This window comes from Pelecanus crispus, chromosome 2 (assembly GCF_030463565.1).
Source record: "Pelecanus crispus isolate bPelCri1 chromosome 2, bPelCri1.pri, whole genome shotgun sequence".
In the NCBI taxonomy this organism is placed as follows: Eukaryota; Metazoa; Chordata; class Aves; order Pelecaniformes; family Pelecanidae; genus Pelecanus; species Pelecanus crispus.
In genome coordinates this window covers 152,935,787-152,956,692 of record NC_134644.1, presented here as the reverse complement: position 1 = coordinate 152,956,692, position 20,906 = coordinate 152,935,787, and the positions used below count along the sequence as shown (strand labels likewise).

At 36.3% G+C, this 20,906-nt stretch overlaps 1 protein-coding gene across 42 annotated transcripts in view; it reads right to left on the bottom strand.

Annotated features, from left to right (window-relative positions):
• RIMS2 (regulating synaptic membrane exocytosis 2) overlaps nt 1-20,906 on the bottom strand; it is a 496,337-nt gene that overhangs the window by 213,414 nt on the left and 262,017 nt on the right. For 27 of the 42 annotated variants that reach the window (XM_075728355.1, XM_075704496.1, XM_075728363.1 and 24 more), the window contains 6 exons: nt 13,165-13,232; nt 11,357-11,476; nt 9,606-9,705; nt 8,678-8,801; nt 3,540-3,586; nt 2,226-2,338 (listed from right to left, as the gene is read on the bottom strand). In XM_075728355.1, coding sequence (XP_075584470.1) covers nt 2,226-2,338; nt 3,540-3,586; nt 8,678-8,801; nt 9,606-9,705; nt 11,357-11,476; nt 13,165-13,232 — 572 coding nt within the window. Of the gene's footprint in view, nt 1-2,225; nt 2,339-3,539; nt 3,587-8,677; nt 8,802-9,605; nt 9,706-11,356; nt 11,477-12,837; nt 13,047-13,164; nt 13,233-20,906 lie in introns of all 42 variants that reach the window. The other 15 variants (XM_075728349.1, XM_075728352.1, XM_075728350.1 and 12 more) reach the window with 1 other exon arrangement.

Below are 20,906 nucleotides of genomic sequence, written 5' to 3'. Positions count from 1 at the left end.
GATATTTACTGTTTTGAAAAAAACCTGTTCCTGTACAATACTTCAATTCTCTTAATTTATTTCTAAAAATAAATTTTAATCTACACATTCCAATATGCCACGTTGCTATCTACCCACACCATCTTCAGACATTGTGACAGCCACCCTTCCTCACAAAGCAAAAGGTTTAGTATTAGCCTCCCAAAGCCTTAAGCCAACAGCAGCAGGAGCTGGGTTAGCTGCCACTAACATGATTAACATGAAATACAGCTATTTCCAACTTTTCTTTAGCTGATGAAGTTAGATAAGTGTCCAAATTTTCAACCTGTCTACTAAAGTTAAGTGTCTACATTGAGACAGTGGGACTTTAACTTAGGGAGTTACTGAGCATTTCTGACTTCAGTGTCAGTCAACTGGAGCTGTGTGTTCTCAGATATCATCTGCTCTTTGAGGGAAACAAGGATATTGTGTAGTAGGGAGTATTGTATATAATTGCAAACAGTACATTAGGGAGTACAAAGATGACAAACATAGGAAAGATCTTTAAATGTTTCCTAATTATTTGGTTTCCTTAGATGGAAAGAAATGCTATAAACTTCTTAATAAAGGCATTTATATCTTGAAACAAGCAAAAAATAATTAAAAATAAGAATTATGCCATCTTGAGTTAAACACTGAATTTATATGCCGTTCTGAGATATAAAACCTTGTGAATTCTGTTATTCTCAGTAAATGAGAATATACCTCCAAATCTCCTGATACTATTCTTATGCACCTGAAACTGCAATATCCTATCAAACCACAAAACCAACAGACTTACTGACTTTACTAATAAATCCTAATCTTAAACTGTTGAAGATTTTGTTTCTGAAACTGAGAAAGTGAGGAAGTCAGTTCCATGCGCTTCCTATTTGGATCATCATTCCGCAGTGTCAGTGCATTGGACATCTGAGCAGCTAACTCTGGATCTTGAATTTCTTGCTGGGAGCTAGGAACCAAAACTTTTTGGCAGCCAAATCTTTTAAGAGATTCAGCCAAAAGAGATTTCTTTCCCCCCACTTTTTCCACTATCAACAATTTTTGTAAGACAATTTTTGTCTTGTAAAACTAAATTGTTTTTTAGAAACCTCAGTCTGTGTATTTTGACAGTTCGTGTTTGTTCCTTTGTCATTGTATTTTGTTCAAAGCATTCTGCACTCTACAGTAAAGATTTCTAGTTTTCCATTTATCCAAAGGATGGAGTCTTTCAAAGTAGTTACAAGAGTTACAGAAAATTAAAAATTATATATTGTAGATGGCTGGTCTGATGAGCAAAGCAAATAATGTCTCATGCATTACAAAATGGAGCCAACATGGCTGCTGAACAGACAGAAAAATATTTCTTCCTCTCCTCTATCAATATCATAAACCATTTCTGTGAGACCTATAAACAGTCTGCTTCGATTTTATGCACACTTTTAGGGCGCACTCATTATCTTAACATAACCAACTTGGAAGAAATACAAATGTGACATTTTCAAACTTGTTTAACACCGGTTTTGCACTGCTTCCATTCCATTTTCTTCTCCTTTTCAACGTGTACCAGGCCACAACTGAGCACTTTTGAAAAATCACACTTTGGAATTGTAAATGACACAGAAAGGTGTACAAAACCCAAGTTCTTCAGTTTAGTACAAAAAGTTACCCTTTTAAAGAAAACATTCATGCAATGAACTTCGTTCTCAATGAGAGTGAAGAACAAAAGTAAATAACACTGGTAAAAGTAAATAACACTGGTGCAAAGATTACAACATCAGTAAACAATCAAAGGGATATCTAGGGAAAGGTATATATGAAAGCTAGTGCATAAGAAATAAGCAGTATAAATGTCTAAGCACACAGGAAATAAAATCTACCAACTGTACATGTAAGTGTTACAGTTGAAGAAGTGTATAAACTCCACAACACAAACACAACTGGAGGCCAAGATTAAGCCTTTCTGAAAATTTGACTCTACCAGTCTAGCTGACTAGATAAATACACATATGTATGTACCTAATTCAACACACATAAAATTTCCAAAAGCTAATAAAAAGGAATGTCCTTATGAAACTATGGCCCTGCTTAGACTGAGATATATATAGCATTAACCAAACTATGTAGCTAGTTTAACAAGAAATTTATGTCAGATGTAGCTTGCACTCTGCAGTGAGGGTTGTATATGCTGCAAAAAGCACAACATTAATATTAATGAAATGTTTACATACTGAAAGTTGTCCAGACAAGAACTGTGGAACATCCCTTAACATGCCAGGACTCATAGGAGAAGTCACTGAAATAGAAGGGCGGTCCATTTTTTGAGATTCAAATGAACTAGAACCTGTAATTATAAATAAAAATATTTTATAAATAGCAGCACTTATGCATTTTTCACAATGTTTTTTAAAGAAAAATTGTACAAATATAACCAAACATACAATAAAGTTGTGATAAATATCACTTTTTTATCTGTTTAGAATTACCACATAATGATACTCAATCTTTTGGTGCTCAGATGCAATCAAAAGCTTTCCAAGTTTATTATAGCTGCAAAATCTCATCTGACGCATACAGAATGAAAAAATAGTTTATTCAGATAATTCTGACTGTAATTATGTCAGTAAGTTGAAGGCCCAGAATTCCTAAATAGTAAAGTTATTGTTTCCTTTGACCACTTTACTGTGGGCACCTTAAGGGCACTTATTATCTTGTACAATCAGACTAATTTTTAATTAGATTTTTACAAAAACATAAAGATGTATGTAACTTTTTTGTGCATTTTATTTCAAATCTACAAGGTTTGCAAACTGTCAGAGGACAAGTTTTGACAAATAAAACACAGAGTAAAAATAAAGTATCTTTATAAATACAAAAGACATTCCACATCTCACAAAGCATAAAATGGATTTTATTTTAAGACTTGGCAGATCAGTGAAAAGTTATTGGAGGAGTTTTTCATATTATTAAAATCAAGTTTATGCCACTGCATTTATTCATGGTCTCTATTATAAAAGATTTCTAAAACAATGATAAAAAATAACTCCAGGCTGAAATCCATCTTATCAGATCTAAGCCAAAGAAAAGTTATTTTTCCCCACATAAAATACTGATTTTGCTGATTTAAAGAGTGCTGAATGGTTCTAATAAAGTAGAAGTACACTGATTGCAAAGTAGTTATATCTCAGGTTGTAAATAAAGAACATTTCATCCCCATTTATAGTTTCTAAGGTTCAATTGAAATCCAAAACAACAAAACAGGAAATTAAAAATTACTAATAATGTTCTTGTATATTAGTTAGAATTATGCTTTTCAATCAAAAATAGCCCAAGCATATAACCAAATGTCATGCCTAAATCAAAACATCCTGACTTTTCACAGTTTATTATTAAACAAAGGTAGATAGATAATACAGTAAGATGACATATTGAGACAAATACGGACAAATAGACAAGAGCGTACTGACCGTAGATGGCATTTTTCAATCTATTTGTGCTTACATAAAAGGGAGAGAAGATTTTCCTACCCCACAATTGAAACTTACTGGACTCCAGCTGCGCATGTGTGCTGTCAGGTATTCTGGGAATGTCCCTGAAATCAGGAAAAGTAAGACAGGCTGATCCTTTATCTAACAAGCATATTCAAATTTCAGTTACACTGTAGCACTTCTCAAGCCACCATGGAATGCCTCACGAAAGGCCTATGATCTACTGGCTGTCTTCAGCCACGGGGAAGATTTATCTTTTATCCAGTATAAATAATTTCAGTGGCAAATTAAAGCCTATAGAACAGGTTGTTTGGTAAATGCAGAAGAGAGGCTGTACAGTCACAAATAAAATAATTCAGTAAATAAAAAAAAACAATCTCAGAGTTAGTGGTAGGCTAAAACTGTGAGTAGTAGACTTTATTATGACATTATACATTAATTAAACTTATTGGACCCTCACTCAAGCATACTAGACTGCCAGTAATGGCTATCCCAATACGTCATTTACTGTCCTTGAACCCCAAATTTGGACAATCTTACCTTTTCCATGACTAAAATACGAGCAATTTCATTTGGCAAAACCACACACTTGCCTATACATGAGATGTTGCATCACCTGTATTAAATTGTGTGTACAGCTATGTAATTTTAAAGTACTCAGTCGCGATGACTAAGTACCTCACTACGCCCACCCACCCCCCAAAGGAACATATTCTTCCTATGAGGGGCAAAGATCACTGTATGCTAATAAAAACTATCAATATGCTGATAAAACATTTTGGAGGTATTGGAGCAAAACCAAGCAAGCTGAAGAGCTACAGCTCTGAGTCGCGGGCAGAACAATATTTGGAATCGCGGTGTGTGTTTCAGTGCAGTTGCTTTCTTCAGGGTTGTCTTGGGTGGAGGTGCCCAGGCGCTGGCAGCTGGGCCTGCAGGTGAGGAGAGGCCGGGGCTGCCCCGTGCCGGACACAGCCGGTTCCAGCCGGTTCCAGCCGGTTCCAGCCGGTTCTGGCCGGCTCCAGCAGACCCACGGCAGGGCACAGCTGAGCCCCTCAGCCGAGGCGGTGGTGCCTCTGTGATAACGTGTTTAAGAAAGGATAGAAAAAGCTGTGCAGCAGGTGTGAAAGGGAAGAGTGAGGAAAAAACCATGGGAGAAACATCCCTGTAGACACCAAGATCAGAGAAGGAGGAGGAGGAGGAGGAGGAGGAGGAGGAGGAGGCCTGACCGCAACCCCCATTCCCCACCCCCCTGTGCCGCTCGGCGGGGCGAGGTAGTAGAGTCAGGAACACAGGAGTGAAGTGGAGCCTGGGAAGAAGGGAGGTGAGGGGAAGGTGGCTTTAGTTTTGGTTTTACTTCTCACTATGCTATTCTGCTATTAATCCCTCATAAATTAAATTAATCTTCCCCAAATCGAGTCTGTTTTGCCCATGGTGGTAACTGCTGAGTGATCTCCCCATCCTTATCTCGGCCCATGAGCTTTTCCATCTCATTTTCTCCCCCTGTCCTGTGGAGGAGGGGGAGGGAGGGAGCGGCTGGGTGGGCGGCTGGCAGCCAGCCAAGGTCAACCCACCACGAAGGCATGCGAAAAGGAAGGGAAACTTAAAAATGCTTTCAGTGACGTCTACTGTCTCATACAACGAAAAAAAGACTCTGTGCCATATATAAATAAAACTTATCTAGTTCCTTTTTGGTGTACGGTTTCCAAACATTTTTCAAGACTCACTAGAAAGATAGCTTTACTAAGCAGATTGAGGAATCCTTCCAAGTGAATTGAGGCACAGTACCCAATAATTCATATTAATCAGAAGGCATGCAACTGGTGTAACTGCCCACTGAAGACAAGAAAAAAATCACCGTGTCTGTTGTTAATAAGCAAAACTTGCCAGAAGCTTACAAGGGCTATTGAAGAAGTAAATATTTAAGTTTGCATACTTGATATCTGTAGAATTTATAAAGGGACCCAATACTCTCCTATCACTTGACTCGGAAATACACTCCTGAACCCAACCTGTAATTTTAAAAAAATATTTCTATCATATGAGTTTGAGAAGAAAACGTTGAAAACATGTATCATTGTGAACAGATTGAATATGAGTTTTCTATAGATAGCTAAAACAATAAACTGGAAAGTTTTGAACACTATTATTTATGTTCCTAAAGCATACAGATCTGAGTATTTCACAGTAGTGTAAATGGTATTTCTTACAAGGAACTCTCACTGAGATAAATAGATGTAGGAGAAGCAGAGGTACTTTTAGGCATCTCTCTACTTTTTAAGATATGTTCCATTGCAAGCAGATTGTATAGAATAATTAATAAAATACAATGCATCATTCCTTCCAAATTCAAAACAGTAGTAATTATGAAAATAACATGCATTTTAAAATAACTGTATCTGAGAATTAGAAAGCAGAAATAGTTAAGTTCTTGCAAATAAGAGACAACCAGCTTACACAGAATAGCAACTTGGCCATCAATTTTTATTCTGTTAGAAAAAGGGATAAATTGCATGCCAAAATGGTATGATCTTTTTTTTTTTAAAGGAGCTGTCAATTTATCTTCCTTTATCAGCTTAGCTTGCCATCTTCAGTTTTCACAGCAGTCAGCCCATAATAAAATGAAGAAGAAGTAACAATCAAGTTTTCTGGAATTTGGTTTTGTATTCAGAATATCAGGATATGACAACAGGTCCTCTTTCTCAACTAAGTGAATTGCTAGTAACTGTCTGAAGATTTCTGGCATGAGTTAGTGCATTGCTGTGAGACCATCAAGAGACTCTCTTTATAAATAATAGGATATACCTCAATGCAAAAGTTAAATCCTTCAAGTGGGCATCAATTATTCTAACCAAAATAATTATCACTTCAGCCATCTGGTAAATCTGAACTTTTAATGATTTTAAATACATTGAAACTTTTTTTCCCTGGGGCAGAACACAGACCTATGGTGTTATGCTTCCTTGGGCAAGCAATATACTGTTTCTATAGTCCATTTGATGATGACCAGAAATCTCCTAAACTGAGAAGATAATATGGTATTTCCAGTTCATCAGCTCAGATCTCATGAGAAACATTTCTGAAGTTATATTGTTAATATCAAATCCAAAGAGTTACATACATCTAACCAGAATCTAAAACCTTACCAACTTGCAGAAAGTATTCATCACTGAGACTTCAGTTATAAACCCATTTTGATTAGTAACTGGGGTTTTGGAGGTGAAAACCTTCTTTTACATCTACCGCAAAAAGACATGGGGAATCAAGTACACAGAACAACTTTTTTAGCCCTGATCTGGCTCAGTTCTTCAGACTATGTGGCAAGCAGTTAATGCTGAAGAAAGCATCTTGAGAGCCCATATCACTTTCTTTAAGGAATTACAGATGAGCTGCTCTAATGACAGCAAGTGGAGCACAAGGTAACTTAACAGAAGACATGATGATAAGGAAGGTAAACAACAGACAATAAATATAAACGCACAGGAAAGAATATAGGAGGTTTTGCACAATGAAGAGAATGCAGAAAAAGAAAAAAAACTAATATTTTCAAGATGCGAGCAGTTACTTGAAACTTTTGCTACAAACTTCTGTTTGAGAGAAACTATGAAAGGTCTTACATCTGTATGAAGTGAATTTGAAATCTCCTTTTCTGAGACAATGTTTTCTAGCAATGTAGTCGGCCCTTAGCATTACTATTTAGCTACAACTCCCAAGTTATGCAAAGTTTTTTAAGGATAAGAGAGATGATACAGCCTTTACCCTAAAGGGGTTGCAATTCAGTATGTATGTAGGATATAACCTCTCATCTCACTGACAAGATAAAGCAGGTTTTGTTATTATCAAGTTTGTTTAAAATTGTCAACCAAATTAAGTTCCTACACATTAAGGTCCTCTTGTGTCAAACCCATCAAGTTCCTATTATAGCTGAACCCATAACAAATTATCCTCACTGAAATTCCACCCTCAGATTATATGGTTCTAGATTTTTTTTAGTACTTCTTAAGTTTTAATTGTTGTGTTACCCATGCTTTCTAATATGAAGGTAAGATAATTGTGTGCATCTTACACAAAATAAAGGGATAAATATATTTATTAATTATAATTAATTATAATTATAGAATCATAGAACAAACCAGGTTGGAAGGGATCTTGAAAGACCACCTGGTCCAACCTCATGTGGAAAAGGGAGCTTAGATGAGATTACCTATCACCCTGTCCGGTTGTGTCATATACATCATAATAAATTCTGTGGGGGAAAAGAGAAAATTCTTCACAACTGTAAGCATCTTCAAATTCAGTGATAAGCATCCCCCTCTTCACAGCCCTGGTGCGATCAGCTATGGAACTTCCAACGGAGAAGTAAAAAAAGGATGGATGTGACTGTAGGCTGTGGCAACTTGGAAGAAAAAGAACAGATAAAGAAGGGGAAGTATTCAGAGTCTAATATAAAAAGCAACTAGAACTGCCCTATTGCTATGCAAGAAAAACATAGGCATAGACATTGAGAGGTGGGTCTGAAAGTTAAGAAAACTGGGCAATGTAAAGCACCAAAGAAAAAGTGCCACACAGTTTAGACAAGCACTAGTGCTAGCTATTCAATCAGGTATGTTCTGTATTAGATACAAGCAATAAGTTAATAGATTTCATAGATGAAGATGATGAGAATGTGGATTAGAGACTTTCCAAAGCATATTGATTATGTCATTAGCATACTGTATTTTGGGCAAAATTCTACATTGCAGATTCTCAGTAAGTAGAGTTCATCATCAGTTCATAGACCAAATATGAATATATAATTTTATATATTATATAAAACTGGGAATGGAGAAATAAAAATCAAGAGTCAAGTTATTAATCAAGAGTCAAGTTATTAATCAAGAATTGCGACAATAAAGAGTATAACCACAGTTTTAGGGCCAATATAGGCTGGATCATGAACTAAACAACCACAGAAGGGAACCTATTTTTGACCATATTAACAGATAACACCTGGGACTCTCAGAGAACACTGGATTTCATACCAGCTCTTTCTAATTACTCGTGTGATCTATCATTCTAGCTATGCTTTTGGTTTACAGAATTTTGCAAACAGTTTTACTGTTTACAATGTTTATGAATGTTCAATATGCTCTGCCCTAAAAGTGAAATTTAGCAGGATTTTTATCATATTTAATACAAAAATTTAGGAAATTACTTACCCTATTGGTCTTGAAACGACAAGCTCCACTTGTGGCTCAGGTTTGGATTCTAAAATGATGTTATACACTTCCTCAAAGGTGGCTCCTTGTAGTAGCCTTCCATTCCATTCCAATACTTCATCACCTATAATTTCAGTAATAACACTGCTTAAGACGTTCTGCTGTGAACTGTACTTACAATGACAATTTAAGCCCTTCTACTGTTAGTCTAATGAATTGTGGAACCTGTGTTAAGGAACAGGTTTAGACTCCTTCATACAGGAAAATTCTGAGTGTTAAAGGTTGTCTGCAGCTCAGCTTCAAATATGTAAAGTTCAGTGAAACGGTACTATCATCAGTAGGACCCCTATTAAACTAAACATAGCCCTTACTCGCTTTGGCAGCTGTGGCTTAAAAGAAACCCCATCACGCTCTTCAGAAAATGCAGATTTTTAAAAGAGCATATCTCATCAATTTACTATGTTGAAGATCCATTTACTTCTACAAGTTTAGTATTTCAGGTTCAGACAGTTCTTATGTTAAACAGTTTGTATTTTTCTTGCACATTCTCCAGTCTAGCAATCCATGGTTTGCATGTGTGGATAGAAGCAGTTTCTTAGCTGAACTGGTTCTGTTGGCACATTTGTAATAGCTTTGTTTGCTCTAAATAACACATACACCACAAAACAACTGGGCAGGACATCAGTGGACTATTATTTTGAGTATAAAAATGTGAATAAAAATGTTAAAATATGATTTTTAACAGCATGAGAATTTATATATTTCACCAAAGCGGTAATGTTAATAATCTAGTAACTCAATGTCAGGTTGAATTCTGTAGTAGTTCATCACACCTATTTAACATAATTTCACATCTAATTAAACTTGCTTGCTTGTTATCACCTGTAGAAAAGCAATGCAGCAGTATAGATCTATAGTAGATACATACCTGGTCTAAGATGCCCCACTGTATCAGCTAAGCTTCCTTTTTTAACTTTGGTGATAAATGCGCAGAGTCGACCTGATTCAGTCATCTTTCCTCCTACTACCTGTTTCAAAGAGGAAGTATTTTCATAGAATAAAAATTACTTCAAATGACTTAAATGTTCTGGCAACAGAAAGAATAATTCAATTATTTCCTTGGTTTTCAGGTAGCCCAGGTAAGACAGATACACTTGAAAAAAACACCACAGAATTTTGGCTATGACAGGTTTTGTTTGTACCTTTTCTGGCTATTTGTGTAATTTAAACACAATGCAAATACAGAACGCTAAAGCTTTTAAACTTTAGCAAATATATGTATGGTACTTCACTGTATTATAAATAAACACCCAAAAAAAGTAAGGTAGACTGCTTGCTTCAATACTTTTTAACAGAAAACAGACATATTGAAGTAGAACTCATGATGTTCACACTAAACATCAAATGTTTCTATCAATTAATCAAATCCACTTTGGCTGGGCAAGTCAGATGAAAATACTTGTCATACTGAAGATTTCTCTAAAGGAAACTTCAACAGGTTTGACCTTACATTTATCTTAGAATCAGGAGATTCAAATATCAGAGTTGGTTATAACTATAATGATTAAAAAGTAGTTACTCTTGAACCTAAACTATTTATGAATCGCAGTGAAGAGTTCATCTTTATAATAGAGGATTTTAGAATTTTAAATGCAGAAGTTTAAACAAAAAATGCTTCAGCGTGGCACTGTTAGTCTCATTTTCTGACCTTAAGACAATAACACACATACCTCCTTCTCCACTGACTTCAAAATACAATCATTTGTCAGTTAAATAAAAAATTCAAAAATTTCCAAAGAATGTTAGCATATCTTATAAGTAACCACACCGATTTAATCCCTATTTATGGTGTATGACTATAGCCTAAGATGTGTACTCAAAGTGAAGTCAGTGTCATGCTAAATAGAGAACAGAGAATTAATCAGACTTCTTAATGATTTCTCACAACAAGGATGTTGATTCAAAACAAATACATGCTTGTTTTGTTTACCATGTGTAATTCATTCCCATTCTTGTACCAGTATTTCTGGAACTGCAAATAATAATATCACACAAAAATGAGATCAAGATATGAGCTAGCCATAGCTTCATAATGTGTTCAAAGAGTACTGCATCACAAAAATGCAAACACAATACTTTGTGATAATATACAATAAATACTAAGTAATTTTCTGTCTTGTTGATTTAAAATGTAGCAAATCAAACAATCAGAGGGGAAAAAAATCCAGAAACAGGCTCTTCCATTGGCAACTCTGCTCTGGATTGAGATGTCATTAACTTCCAGATGTCCCCCAGATCTTCAAAGAGATAATTTATTTTTCACATTTCTCCCCTCTTTTGGGGAACAGAAGTTATACCATGGTGCAACACTCAGTGTTGAAGAAATCAGACAGGGCTTGGCTTGCCCAGCAAGGATGCAATTAGTACCTTACAGAGCAGACATTCTCAGCAAACTTGTGAAAACATGTCTAGTCTTTCTGAGAAACATGATTTTTTGAGCCTGTCAGGGACCCTGTAAAATTACTCTTGGCAATTGAATATAAAATGTCTCTGTATTTTAATTTTGAGAATGATAAGACATTTAGATGTCAGTATACGATATAATATGAGAATACTTTCATTATAAAGGTAGCTAGTTTAAAATGAGAGTTGTTAGTTCCAAAATTATTCATTACTAACCTTCAGTCCAAGCATTGCTCCTGAGTCTCTAGGCACACTTCCATCTTTTAGTCGTTTATTTAACAAAATCCGACCAATGAGACGGTCTCCATCTTTGGATGGTTGCCAAGTTACTGGATGCTATCATACAGTGTTAATGGAAAACACAGTGAATAGGATTTTAAAGAAAAATATTTCAGTAATACTTTTCATCTCCTGATGCATTTTTAAAATACTGTGAAAATATTATGATTACACTAATATTTAATGTAATAGAATTACAGAAAACTGTGGTGGAAAAGATTTATTTGGACATACAGTCCATCACAATGTATTTCTAGTATTTAATAACATTATCTATTTTACTAAATCCAATTTGTAAACATCTAGAACAATCTTTGCATCTTGATGATTAGACAGATATAGACAACTATACATAGTTGTCTACACACAATAACAATCACACCTGAGTACCGACAAAAGCAACTGTAGAGGTGCAATGTAAAAGTAATACTGAAAAAATAAGTTTAACTCAAAACAGAAATTTGATGTAAGAAATTTTTTCTCTTTCTGCTGTTCCAAACATGTCAGTCCTCTCTAAGACTGACAAACTTTTCCAGTGTTTTACTTTCTCTCAGTAGTACTATATTAAAAATTATAGAATACATTAAAAGGTATAATCATTACTCTATTTAAATGTATTGTTTCTTTCTTGGAATAATTACTTCACATATGAAGCACAGTCACAGTGAACGTTATTACTCCATTACTACAACATGGGTACAGTTATACTTGTACATTGGTATAATTAATAAAAATTTAACATTTTATTTTGTGTAATCATAGCACTTTTTCACAGATGAATACTATTTCATGCTCTGTTTCATGCAAAATTAGCAGGCACAGACAAATCTGCTCCCATTACAACTAATAACTCCAAAAAGATTTATCATAATCTCCACCAAACAGAAAGCAAAAATAAAAAATACCAAAGCAGATGGCAAAGCCTTTAATTCTGCACAATACTGCACAAAAATGGCATGGCAACAAAACAAAAGAACAACCATGACAGTGAAAGGGAAAAAAAGAAAAACAACTTTTCTGTGCAGAGAGACCCAATTTTCTCCCTTTTTCACCTGGGGTTTAAACTATTAATTTAATTTCAGCCCCAGGAGTTTGAACGTAGTAAATCAAATAAGCCAATCAGTAGAATCCTTATTGTTAATTACTTTATACTTGAAGGTAATACCACGATATGCTATTATGCAACCGTAAGAACAACATTCCTTTATGCCTCTCAATTTTTTTCTTAGGCTGCCAAACAGTAAAAGCTGCAAGCATGCAGAGACTTTTCATTTGTTTTTCTTTTCTGCACCTTTAGAAATGCTACATTGTCTCTAGAAACACCCTATCTTTTATTTTATGCACTATTTTAATGAGTGACAGAGAGCAAACAAAGACCAAATGAGCAGGTTAAAATGCAGGCTCCGTATTCTCAGTACCTTCTCGCTATGGCTATGTTCCTCGTTTAGAGTTGTGCTACTACACGTATCTACCCCAGAGTCTTTTATCTGAGGCTCAGACCATTCCAAGTCCTCTTCCAAAGAGTGGCCACCAAAGCACACCATTTTCTTTTGCCTCTCGGATAAGGTGTTAGAATCCGACAAAACTGCCTGCTCACTAGTTTTTCTTTTTCCCCTTTGACTGTCCCCTATAGGTGCGGGATAAAAAAAAAAGAAACAAAAAAGAAAACATGCAAAAGTGTAAATAAAACAAAGAAAATGTGAAATGATAAAGGAAACTGAATGGTAAGGCTCCACATGTCTCACCAAAGACATTGGGGATGCCTCACTGCTATGCCAAGACGTATGGTCCAACCAGTTGTAATCCATGTCTCCTGCGAGAATCAGACAGACAAGATAGTGCAGTAAAGAAAAGGTGAAAGAAAGGACAGACAAAGATACAGTAAAATTGTAGAGACTTCTGATTATCCTATAGTGCTAGCAGGACTTGCAAAGCAATTCCAAGAGAAAGTTAAGGCTCCGGAAACAGAGTACATGGAATATGAAATACAGTGAGGAAGGAGGTACGTTTGTGTATGTCTACGTGTGCATAAAATTATGTATTGTGTAAAGCATCATTGCTTCAGAGTTTTTAACTGTTCCTATAAAATTACTTATAGTAAATTAAATGAAAAGCCAAACTGTATTGTATTCCTAACAGAATTTTCAGAAAGGAAAGCATTTGAATATGGAATGAATTTTCATCATAATCTAAAGAAACAGTTTTGTCTTAAGAAATGTATTTCTTTGCTTTTCTAACACAATCTAGTATTCATTCTAATCACATCAATAAAATACTTAAAACAATGGTACTCTATATTCAGCTGTACAGTACATGATGTTTTAAGGAAGGTTAAATGATCTGTTAAGTATGATAGCTTCATAAGAAAAAAAAATATAGAAAATATTTTTAGAATAAAAAGCATATTAACTTTGCTTGAAATTCCCAGAGAAATGTCTACTGGTTAACTATCAGGAAGAATTCTAGTAAGTACAGGTATCCCATAACTGGGAATAAATGTGTAGGGTTTTGACAAAATATATTTACGCATTTTATACAATCAGATTTTAGCCTGTATGTCAGACACATGGTAGCAAGAAAGGTTTAAAAAACAGTTTTAAAGAAAAGGTCTAAATTAATGCTGCTGTCCATAGAACTGGAGAGTGACTCATGTATTTTAATAAAACATTTTCTTTTCTGTAGGTACTTTAAATTGTAAATTCTGCCCACACATTTTGCATTATTACATTTATCTCTCTGTTTTTTTCTCCCACCATTGTTACTACATTTTATATGAAAAATATTTTGTTACTACATGCTACATAATATTTTTATACTATTGTATGCAGGAAAAAATGTTGACTTTTCTATCGAATTTCATGACCAAAAGAACACTAAACGAAAGCAATTCTGCTCTTTTTCGTAGAGACCACAAACATTTTTCTGTTTCCGTTACTTCAGATCCTTTGACATTGCTCAACCTATTCCTCTGAAACTACATCAATAAGTTGGTGAAATATAACTAATAGGTCTAATCACAGTCTTAACAATTGTCTAGAAAACTTTACAGAGATGATCTGAAGATAGAGCCCCTTAAAACTAAGGTACAAAAAGCTAATACATGCTTTAGAAAAGTAAAATATAGTCTTCTCAGAGGGATATTATGTACAATGAGAAATACAATAATTTTTCACTTTTTTTCTCCTAATATATAGAGATGCATGTGCTATATGGAAAAAAACCCAAGACCCATTTTCATTTTAAAGAAGGAAATGTACAGAATACAAAGGTTTTATTTTCAAAAAGACACTTTGAACTTAGTCCCTTATATTTGCAGAAACATTGTAGAATATTAAATATCCTTTGATTTCATACAAACAGTAAGGGACCTCATGGAATTATTCTAAAGCTTTAATTCATTAATATTTTCTAAGAAATGAATGGGCCTGCTGTAAATATATTAACTGTGGTTCTTGATTCTTGGAAGGAAGATAACATTTTAAATTCACTGTATGGGGTTTGCATGGCAAGGTTTTGGTAGTGGGGGGGCTACAGAGGTGGCTTCTGTGAGAAGCTGCTAGAAGATTCCCCCGTGTCTGACAGAGCCAATGCCAGCCAGCTCCAAGATGGACCCACCGCTGGCCAAGGCCAAGCCCATCAGCAACAGTGGCAGCGCCTCTGGGATAACATATTTATGAAGGGGAAAAAATCCCCTGCACAACAGAACTGCAAGTGGAGAGAGGAGAGAGAATATGTGAGAGGAACAACTCTGCAGACACCAAGGTCAGTGCAGAAGGAGGGGCAGGAGGTGCTCCAGGCATGGAGCAGAGATTCCCCTGCAGCCCCTGGTGCAGCCCATGGTGAGGCAGCTGTGCCCCTGCACCCATGGAGGTCCACGGTGGAGCAGATATCCACCTGCAGCCCGGGGAGGATCCCACACCGGAGCAGGTGGATGTGCCCGAGGGAGGCTGTGATCCTGTGGGAAGCCCGTGCTGGAGCAGGCTCCTGGCAGGACCTGTGGGCCTATGGAGAGAGGAGCCCAGGCTGGAGCAGGTTTGCTGGCAGGACTTGTGACCCCATGGGGGACCCACGCTGGAGCAGTCTGCTCCTGAGGGACTGCACCCCGTGGAAGGGACCCACGCTGGAGCAGTTCGTGAAGAACTGTAGCCCATGGGAAGGACTCAGGTTGGAGAAGTTGCTGGAGGACTGTCTCCCATGGGAGGGACCCCACGCTGGAGCAGGGGAAGAGCGCGAGGAAGAAGGAGCGGCAAAGACAACGTGTGATGAACTGACCACAACCCCCATTCCCCATCCCGCTGCACTGCTGGCAGGGAGGAGGTAGAGAAAATCAGGAGTCAAGTTGAGCCCGGGAAGAAGGGAAGGGGGGGGACAGGTGTTTTAAGATTTGGCTTTTATTTCTCATTACCCTACTCTGATTTGATTGGTAATAAATTAAACTAATTTCCCCAAGCTGAGTCTGTTTTGCCCATGACTGTAATTGACGAGTGATCTCTCCCTGTCCTTACCCCAACCCAAGAGCCTTTTGTTTTATTTTCTCTCCCCTGTCCATCTCAGGAGGGGGAGTGATAGAGTGGCTTTGGTGGGCACCTGGTGTCCAGTCAGGGTCAACCCACTACACTCACCAAAATTATTTTCTCATGACAGTTAACATCTTGAATACATTACAGATAAAAGTGTGGCTATCCTGCTAAAGGGAAAAGAAATATTCTTCTGAAAGCTAGTAAAATTTTGCAAAAGGTACTTCTGGCATGGAATTTCCAGTGCTGTCTTACCTCTGTCTCCAAAGACATTGCTTCAGAGGAACTGAGTGAAATCATCAGTGAGCTCATGAAGATCTAGCCTTTACTGCATAAATACACATTTAGAGATATCTGGAAGATCGCAAGAGTTCCAGTGTACATGTTGTCTGTTTTACAAAACGTTCATTTTAAAATATATTTTAAAATGGATCTTAAGTGAGGAAAACTCAATTACAGTAGATTACTTCTCTGCTTTAATTGCATGAACTGAAGGCACATGAGCCCATAGAGTTTTTCCCAGCAGTTGTTTTCTGTGTCATCAATACAACTGCTGTACCCAAAACCAAAGTCTGACTAAAAAAGCTGCAGTGTGTTTCCCTATAATTTGGTACCTAATTCTAGGAGCAAAGCACTGAAATAAAATGGGCTTTATCAGCAGAACAGTTAAAAATGATAATTCTTACTGATTCTAATTCTTGACTGCTTCTGAGAAATGGTGTACTTTCATTGAAATGACTAAATTTAAATGTAGATCTCTACTATTAGGCATTAAGAATGCACCACTGCAAATTACCAGCCATTTCTTAAGGCTTTAAAATTCTCAGCAACAATCTCCACTATCAGTTATAATCTAAAAGAAGCCACCAGAAAGGAATCCAGGAGTGTAGCTATTATGTCCTTGCTGCTCTACAGTGAACATAGCACTTTACCCATACTTTGTCAAACTCATCATGGCTTTGCCAGCTCTCCTGTTCATGCTTTTTCCCATATCAATTACAGAGTTTTGTATGAGCTTGTCAAGAGCAAAGATTCCTATCAAACTGAACTTTCACTTGTGTGTCTACATAGAAAACAACTTCTTAAAAATAGGAAAATAAGTTATTGAAAAGTTGAGGCCCCTGAGATGTACTGACCATATACACATTCCCACTGCAAATGTGCATACATATAGCTGGTCATCAAAAACTGGTCCAATCTTCACCTGCTACTTGCATGTCCACAATACCTGCATATAGGCATACACTCAAAGACAGAAACTAAATTAGCTTTACAGTAACTACACTTTACAGTACAGATGTGCTGTACATACATAAGTTCATCCTATAGGTGTTTATATGAGCAAATGTTGAGCAGTGTTGGGCTATAACAGTCTGGCGTATGCACACCCACATTTGAAACATATACACTGACTTTCAGTTAGAGAAAGAAATTCTGGATCCTTTTGTATTTTTTAAATAGAGCTATCCAAAATAGTAATCTACATACATTAATGCATACAATAATATGTAATATTATTGATATCACATATTATTTAAGTTATTGAGAGTGATAAATTATTGAGAGTGATATCTTAAAATTTTTAAAACTTGCCATTATACAGTAAAAATAAAATACATTGGTTATTTTCCTACTATAGAACTTCCAATTTCTGTCTCCTTTCAGAGAAAAAAAAAATTCTCTTACGTGAAGTTCTTTTACATCCTGTTTAGAGAAATTTTACAGACAACTCTCAAATAATTGAAACTAGAGACTTCTAATTCTTCTACCCAAACTTTGGATATTTATTATACAGATCTGTACATCTGAATTAATCAGCCTATGTTCCATTTACAGTCAGTGAAGGGAAATAGAACTTTTTAAGGTGTGGTTCTTTTGAGCTGTTTTAGATGTGTACTTCCAGGTGAGATAAATCATAACTTTTTCATACCCAAAATGTCTAATTTCTCCCCCACTGCTCATAAAGTAGGTCTCAGCGACTCATTCAGATGGTCATCATCTTTTCACCAGGAGGATCCTACTACCCTAAATTACTATTTTGACACAGCCTCACCTATTTGTTTATATATCCAAGAAAATACCAAAATTAGCACAGAAAGGACTCAGGACTCTTGAAGCTCTCATGGAAGGCAAGTCTACTGGACTGATTTTATGCAATTAGAAATACCAAATATTTCTTTTAGTATATCATTTGAACAGGGTATCATACACTCTTTTTCACTCTTCACCTTAGCAGTGGTAATGGAGACTAAAAGGATCTCTGGACCAGTTTCTGTGTTCAAGTGTTTAAACACAGGTCCCAGGCTCATCTGCTGGTGGAACTGATTTCTGCTTACTAAAAGGGTTTCCAAGAGTCCTCTCACGCATGTATTACTATATGGCACATCCACATACTGTATGGCTCCAAGATTAGACACACTTAGCCCAGCATACCTGAGGCATTAGCACATAGAAATTACTTAGATTTTAAAAGAACCTGTTATTTTGCAGCAACAGTTACTCTTTGTCAAAGGGTAAGCCCTGAACCTAAACCTGCAGAGAGGAACACACATGCAAAGTTGAGCCTGTTGCCAGACTAAAGCATTCCCACTTCTTGTTCTACCATTTTCTCCTCTCCTTTTCAGTCGATGTAAAAAGCTGACTTTCTTTTTAATTTAGTTGTGTCTCACAGTAAATACCAATTATTCTAAAATTAAAATGATAAGAAAATGAGGAACAACTCCATTCAAACACTGTTTTGTCCATACCATTATTCTTTTTTCCATTAAAATATGTAGTTATATGTTTCACAAAAATTGTCATAGAAATTAGAAATGATAAAGCCTTGTAGGTCATCTGAAATTTGCTCTTAACACTGCATTGTCATCTAAATGACAGGACTAAATACTATACAATTTAATTAAATGCAATCAAATTATTATTAATAAAAATATATTTAAACTTACAAAAATATACCCAGGAAGCCCTGTAGCACATTATATTTCAATGAGAGACATGTATTGCATAGTACACCCACACTTTTTTGAGGTACAGTGAATGACTTGATAAAAGCACTGGACATAAATCTTTCAGTGCAAGTTCTATAAATATTAAAATCTTGACTGGGTAAATGATTTGTGAAATCTTGTAAAATTAAAAGACAGACATGTAAGACACATAGTTCTTTGTTTCCCTACAAGAAAAATTGTTAAACCATAATCTTTCCATAACAAAGACACTGTAGTTTTAATTCTGACTACCAGAGAACACACTTTCTCGTCTCTTAGATATTTTTCTTCCATAACAGCAGATGCTTTATTATTGAGAATATGTGCATTTAGGGTGTGCAGCAGAAATGACTCAGGAAAAAATGTCACCTTACTGATAAATTATATAAGCTGTAATATCAAAGCCATCTTTTAGGGAAAAAGGAACTAATGTGTTACCAAGCAAGATACAATCTTAGCTAATGTCATTATAACAGCATTCAGACGCCTCATTAGTTCAGGAGTGCAGGTGGATATGAGAAAGTACGTATGTGAGGTCTGCTCTTATTAATGTCGGTGAGCTCTATGTGTATATGGAAAGCTTGCATGGACAAATCAGGCTGGGAGAAAAATCATATCAGTGACCTAGCCTTTCTGTGTAAATGGTGTTAAGCTGAAGCCTTTGTAAGCTTACAGATGTTTAGTATGTTTTGCTCATTTTCTTTAGCCAAAACCAAATAGGCAGAGGAAAAGCTTTTCTTCTTCTCCACCCAGGAACCTGCAGCAATGGGAGCTTCCTGTAGCGATGGGAACCTTGAATGACAGTGTATATTTAAAAGAATTCCAGTCAGTATCCATTTCCCTTCTATTTTAATGTTTGATTACATATTTTTTGCTTCTTAGAACAGCTTTTCCACCCAGAAATATGGTACTTAAGTATCTTTTAAAAGGCATTAAGTAATCTGAATCTAACCTACAGAGTATGTGTCTGCTCTTTCTTCAGTGTTGTCCAAGTTCATGGTCAAGTCCAAACCCATTTATCTTCCAAACAGTTTAGACATAAGATTCTTAATTTAATTGGCCATTCTACACATGCAGAGTCATTTGGGATGCTCTAAAGTGCCCAAAACCTTCATACAGGATATATGGATGGCCCACACCCTTCCTATCTATACCAGGACCTACCTAAACTGGAAAGTTCTTCCCTCAGTAAATTAAAAACATCAACTCGCTTTGAAACAAGTAAAACAAAAACATGTTTCCTCAAATTCAAATGTCACTGCCAAAAAAGACAGGTCATATAACTTTAAATTCTTCAGGCTGTGGAGTCTACCTGACTACATACTGCATGCTGACTACCTGCGCCAGTGATTGTGCAGATGTGTCATTACTCAAAACTACGAATGATTTAGCCTTGCAATTGAGGGAGCGTATTCCCCCTCCAAGCTGATTATCATCATAAGGCTACAGTGAACAGAACAAATCCCATGTCACTTGATCCTCCTCTTAACTGCAAGGCTCCCAGTGAAGCCCTATACCAGAATGACTCTGGAGAGAAGTGGAAAGTGAACTAGACCTATTGAAGAGCTCCCATTTAAGCAAGTTCCTTTCTGTGTTTGTAATGCTATCCATCTAGACTGCCACACAGTGGGTGATCCCAAAGAGGAGCTACACAGCCAGAACCGCCTGGAGGTATTTATATGAGCGCTTAAACAATTGCTTTGTCAGCTCTAGACACTTCAGTGACATGCTAGCATTTGGTGCAGGAACAAGTGCAAAGTTACCTGGCACACATAAAGCACAGAAATATTTTTCAGCAGAGTCACTAATGCAGTTTAAGCACTGATGACAAAAGGAAGCTTCTCCTCACAGGTCTTATAGCTGGCTTTGAAACTTCCTACCATGCATTTCAATATTTCTTGTTTGGAAATAGTTATTCCTCTGGATTTGTCAGTTTTTGACTTGGAACAGCCTAGGAAAATGTTTGAAGGATTTGGCCCTACC